The sequence below is a fragment of the Adelges cooleyi genome, unplaced genomic scaffold (assembly GCF_023614345.1).
Source record: "Adelges cooleyi isolate 19-005CV unplaced genomic scaffold, UGA_ACOO_1.1 ACOO_flye_CR_arks_rails_tigmint_CR_PRNA_11, whole genome shotgun sequence".
Classification (NCBI taxonomy): domain Eukaryota; kingdom Metazoa; phylum Arthropoda; class Insecta; order Hemiptera; family Adelgidae; genus Adelges; species Adelges cooleyi.
The window spans coordinates 422492-428083 of NW_026095763.1; the positions used below are offsets into that span (position 1 = coordinate 422492).

General features: G+C 42.5%; 1 protein-coding gene across 1 annotated transcript; it reads left to right on the forward strand.

Annotated features, from left to right (window-relative positions):
- Positions 1–696: 696 nt before the first annotated feature.
- Positions 697–4991, forward strand: LOC126847607 (uncharacterized). Its single transcript, XM_050587912.1, has 2 exons — positions 697–4584; positions 4812–4991. The coding sequence occupies exons 1-2, from the start codon at positions 697–699 to the stop codon at positions 4989–4991; spliced, it is 4068 nt and encodes a 1355-aa protein (XP_050443869.1).
- The last annotated feature ends 601 nt before the right edge of the window (positions 4992–5592 follow it).

Below are 5592 nucleotides of genomic sequence, written 5' to 3' on the forward strand. Positions count from 1 at the left end.
CGTAAAGTAATCAACAGTTTGCGGGCTTTCACCACCGTTCAGACGACCGTACCGTCTTGCAATACCACCACTACCGACCGTCACCGTTCTCGTATTTTCAAGTTGTAAATATTTGCTTATTGTATAGTTTTAGTTTTAAGTCCTTAGTAATTGTTGTTGTAGTGCGCTGGCCAGCCGGTAAGACATTTGTATACTTAACTTTGGTTTAATAGTAGTCTGCATGCTTTAATTATCATTTGTTTTTTTTTGTATATATATTTGAAACCAATACAGTCCACAACATTACCGAACAGTATTGGTCCTTCGAGCCTAGGATTATTTATGTATTTTAGTATTAAGTTTTCCTAAGTGGTTGAACCACCGGTTTTAAGTTTTAAGTTTTTAAGTTGGCGTATAATAATACACTTGTTGCACGTGTGCAAAGTTGGACTTTGGACCCTGCCGTCGGTATAGTACGACGCGAGTATACACGCGATAAGTGGACGTAGCCACCCCGCGCCGCGAAGGCAACGGACACCGCACCGCGTTGCCAAAGCTCGCGGCCGCTCGCTGCATAACACCGCGCGCCGCCACGTCTTGTGTGCGTGTATACAGCGTGACTCCAAGTATAAAAAAAAAAAAAAATTGTATTTCTAATTTTTCATTTTTATTTTTATTTTTTTTATTTTTCTGTTCCTGTGCTTTATAAATTACACAATGGGAGTTTACGAGGAAGCAAAGGCGCGCATAACAAGTCTTCAGTGTCGAGTACAGCGCGTATACGAAGCCGGGGAAGCATTGGGAAATGATTCTTCAAACAAGTTGGCCAAAACTAAATTTAAAATTATGTTTGCGACAATAGAAAATTTATATTCGGATTTTGAAACGCAATTAATGGTAATAATACGTCACCAATGTAAAAGTACACCCGTGGTAGATGCTATCGACACCGATAGTGTGCGTGCTCTTTTTGAGGAGAAGTATATCGGATGTAAAATATTTGCGGACGAATACTTACCGGAGGCAGTTGTCGACGATTCGCTCAACAAAACATTTTTTGAATCAAAAGCTCTCAGCGCCTCACAACCCTATCACCCGATCGAAAAATTAGCAGTACCTAAATTTGGTGGAAACCCTATGGAATATACCAGTTTTAGGAATATGTTTGACAAATTAGTTGGTGAATCTAATATGTCGCCAGTGGTGAAGTTTGGTTACTTGAAATCTTATTTGGTGGGAGAACCATTAAGTTTGGTATCTAATCTCATGTTGACTGATAGCAACTACGAACTAGCTTTGGCGCAGTTAACTGATCGTTATTCAAACCGCCGTGTTATCGCGGATAGTCACATTGAAGCTCTATTTAACGCGCCAAGAGCAACCTTCGGTGATGGTAGTTCTATAAGAAAACTACTAAATGTAATTTTAGAATCAACGGGTGCTCTCCAAAATCTATCGTATGCAGTAGATCAATGGGACCCCATTCTACTACATCTATTACAAAAGAAATTAGACAATTATTTAAGAGCGCAATGGGAACTACTAGTAGATACCTCCGAGGACCCATCTATGAAGGAGTTTACCACGTTCTTAACAAAATACTGCAAATCAGCTACCGTATCGCAAGGAAGTGTCAAGGTAACCACAAAAGGACTCAAACCAAACAAATCTATCACATTATTCAGCAGCCAACCAGAACGAAAGCTTGAACAGGGAAGGAAGAATAAGTCATTTTCCTGTCCTGTCTGTAATACACAACCGGGTCACTTGCTGATAAACTGTCAATCGTTCAAAGATAAAACACCAACCGAACGGCATCAAACAATCAAGGAATTGAAAAGATGTTTTATCTGTTTCAGTGCGCACATGGCCAGTGAATGTAAAAACCAACGAAACTGTTCTACGTGTGGGGGTAAGCACCATACTCTACTGCATTTGGAAAAAACCGAACCGAACGTTACCACGACCCATTTAACCGTTGCGGCTGCAGAAACAAAAGGTTATCATACGTCCGTTTTATTAGCGACAGCCTCTGTAGTTCTGCAAAACAAAAATGGTCAATCGGTTACAGTAAGAGCACTACTTGACAGCGCAAGTCAAAGTAGCTTTGTCACTGAACGTTGTGTCCAGCTTTTAGGCTTAAAAAGAGAAAAGTGTGATGTAACCGTTCAAGCGTTGTCCGGAGCTGAAGTCCCAGCGGTAAGAGGAAGAGCTAATGTCGAAGTACGACCGGTCGACCAACAAAGTCCCATGTTCAGCATTGACGTTTTAATTCTAACGCGTATTACTGGATCAGTTCCGTCGAAAAGAGTGTGGAATCATTCATGGCCACACATCAAAGGTTTGAAGTTAGCCGATCCATCGTTTGCCGAAGCGTTACCAGTTGATGTCTTGCTCGGCGCTGATGTCTTTCCACAGCTTCTCTTAGGCGACAAGGAAGAAGGTGAGGTAGATGAACCGATAGCGCTATCTACGGTGTTTGGCTGGGTTTTGATGGGTAAAACGACCAACGGTCCAAAACAACAAATTATCACCTTATGTTCGTCTGAATCCGTAAATCATACGTTACAACAATTTTTCGAGATCGAAGAAGTTCCAAAAGTTGAGAAAAATAACCCAGCCGATTTAGAGTGTGAGCAAATTTATCAAACAACCACAACACGACAACAAGATGGACGATACATAGTGCATCTTCCGTTCACACGAAATCCCCCTCTACTTGGGAAATCCAGAGACGTAGCGCTGCATCGCTTACGAAGTTTGGAAAATAAGTTCAAAAAATCACCAGAACTTCATAAAGAGTACAATATGGCAATGTATGACTACTTAGAAACAGGTCACATGTCCGCTGTAGTGAAAAAATCCGACGGTGAAGAAAATATGTATTATATCCCACACCAAGCTGTATTACGTCCGGAAAGTACTACTACTAAATTGCGGGTCGTGTTTGATGCGTCCGCAAAAACTTCTTCGGGTCACTCATTGAACGACAATCTTTATTGCGGTCAAAGATTACAGCAGGACTTACCGGGAATTGTTTTACGTTTCCGACTTCATTCTGTTGTTTTTACCGCTGACGTAAAACAAATGTTCAGACAAATTGTTGTGACCGAAGCTCACCGACCGTACCAACGCTTGCTTTACCGGTTCTCTTTGGATGAACCAGTTCAAGAATATCAAATGAACACGGTAACTTTTGGACAAAAGTCATCTCCATTTCTCGCCATCCGCACTCTGCATCAGTTGGCAACTGATGAAGCAGTAAATGAACCACTTGTACAAACAGTTGTTAAACGTGATTTGTATGTAGATGACATAGCAACCGGAGCCGAAAGCGAAGAAGCTGCAATAGATCTGCAGAAAAAACTCGAAAACACGTTTGCAAAAGGTCACTTTGAGTTACGCAAATGGTCAAGTAATTCCGACAAATTACTGAGTAACATTCCACTCGATCACCAACAAACACTACCAGTGACGTTTGAAGAACATGAGTTGACATATACCAAAGTCTTGGGACTAAATTGGGATCCGAAGGTTGATTCACTAAGCTACAAATATCAACCCAATCCGGTTAAATACAGCAAGCGAGCTATTTTATCCGAGATCGCTAGAATCTATGACCCTCTAGGTCTATTGGCACCAGTAACCACGGTTCTAAAACGTTTGATAAAATATCTATGGGTCTTGAAAGTTGACTGGGATGACATTATACCCGAAGATGCTAAATATGCGTGGCAGCAATATCATCAAGAGTTACCAATCCTGGCAACCTTGCGTGTACCCCGATTAGTAACCAGTCCAAACGCACTCTATGAACTACACGGTTTCAGCGATAGTTCGGAAGCCGCGTACGCAGCAGTAGTGTATTTGCGGGTATGTACAAGTGATAGAATAGGTTGTCATCTCTTAATGGGTAAGGCAAAAATTTCTCCAACCACAAAAATGTCCATCCCGCGGTTAGAGCTGTGCGGTGCGTGGTTATTAGCACACCTTTTGGATTACGTCTCCAAAAACCTAAAATCTTTATCCATTGGCACCGTAACCGCCTGGACCGATTCCACTGTTGCGCTGGCATGGATTAAATCCCCTACTAGTAGGTTAAAAACGTTTGTTGCCAACCGAGTCGCCCAGATTCAGCTGTTGACTAAAGGGTACACGTGGCGTCACGTTCCAACCGAGGAGAACCCTGCTGATTGCGCTTCACGGGGTCTAAGTCCTCAACAACTTACTAACCATGACTTATGGTGGAAAGGTCCTACATTTTTGTGTCAACCTAAAAATACTTGGCCAGCTCAAAACGCTGACAGTCCAGACAGCCGTTTGGAAGAAGAGGCGGAAGAGAAGCCAATCACGCTTATATCTCAGGTAAAAGAAGAAGAGAGCCGCCTTTTATATCAATCTGATAATCTGCAAAAAATTTTGAGACTTACGGCTTACTGGTTGCGTGTTGGAGATCATTTATTGGGAAAACCTTCGGCTTGTATTTTCCCTCCGACAGTGGCCGAAACCGAGAGATCTTTACGATCGTTAATACGATGGACGCAGCGAGTATTTTTTGCAGACATCAAAAAAGCTATTGCTACAGACAAACAAGTACCTGCATCCGTACGTAAGTTATCACCTTTCTTAGATGAGAAATCGTTAATCAGAGTAGGTGGTCGCTTGAAAAACTCACCAATTCCTTACGACGAAAAGTACCCCATCTTGCTACCGAAAAATTCTAAATTGACTGAATTGCTGATAGATTTTGTGCATCGTACTAAGAGTCATCCGGGAGCTCAAACTACACACAACATTTTACGCCAAAACTACTGGATTCTTTCGGCTCGTAGCATCATCAGGAAGCGAATACACCAATGTATCCCATGTTTTCGAGTAAAACCACGACCAAACCCGCCCTTGATGGGAAATCTTCCAGTGTTTCGAGTTACCCAGGTCAAACCGTTCAGTCGCGCTGGTGTAGATTTTGCCGGTCCTTTTCAAGTGAAGGCCGCAATGTTACGGAAAATTAAAGTTACCAAAGCTTACCTTTGCATCTTTGTTTGCATGGTTACCACAGCAGTTCATATCGAGCTCGTGTCAGACATGTCCACGCCTCTTTTTATTGCCGCCCTAAACCGGTTTATTAGCAGACGGGGTCGTTGCACAGATATTTACAGTGACTGTGGCACGAATTTTGTGGGCAGTCAGCGATACCTAAAGGAGGTAGATACCATAATTAGAGAATCAAAATTCGTTCATCACGTCATCAGTACGCAGATTCACTGGCATTTTAACCCGCCCGCAGCACCACACATGGGAGGTCTGTGGGAGGCAGCCGTCAAGTCTGCTAAGACATTACTTCACCGTGTGGTTCAAGATAGGATTCTAACCTACGAAGAGCTCAATACCGTTCTACACCAGGTAGAAGCCGTTCTTAACTCGAGGCCTTTATGTACCATGTCATCCGACCCTAACGACTTCACGACCTTAACCGCAGGACATTTTCTTACTATGGAGCCTCTAGTCGCTGTTCCATCTCCTCAGGATGAAATTAGTCAAACCCATATCAGTACCCACAAGCGTTGGTCTTTAATACAGCAGATACATCAACATTTCTGGTCTCGGTGGAAA

Bases quoted from the DNA above. Each gene is read 5' to 3' on its own strand.
- LOC126847607 (XM_050587912.1), top strand. From the start codon at position 697: ATGGGAGTTTACGAGGAAGCAAAGGCGCGCATAACAAGTCTTCAGTGT. The intron at 4,585-4,811 runs GTACGTAAGTTA...TTCGGCTCGTAG, and splicing joins ACAAACAAGTACCTGCATCC to CATCATCAGGAAGCGAATAC.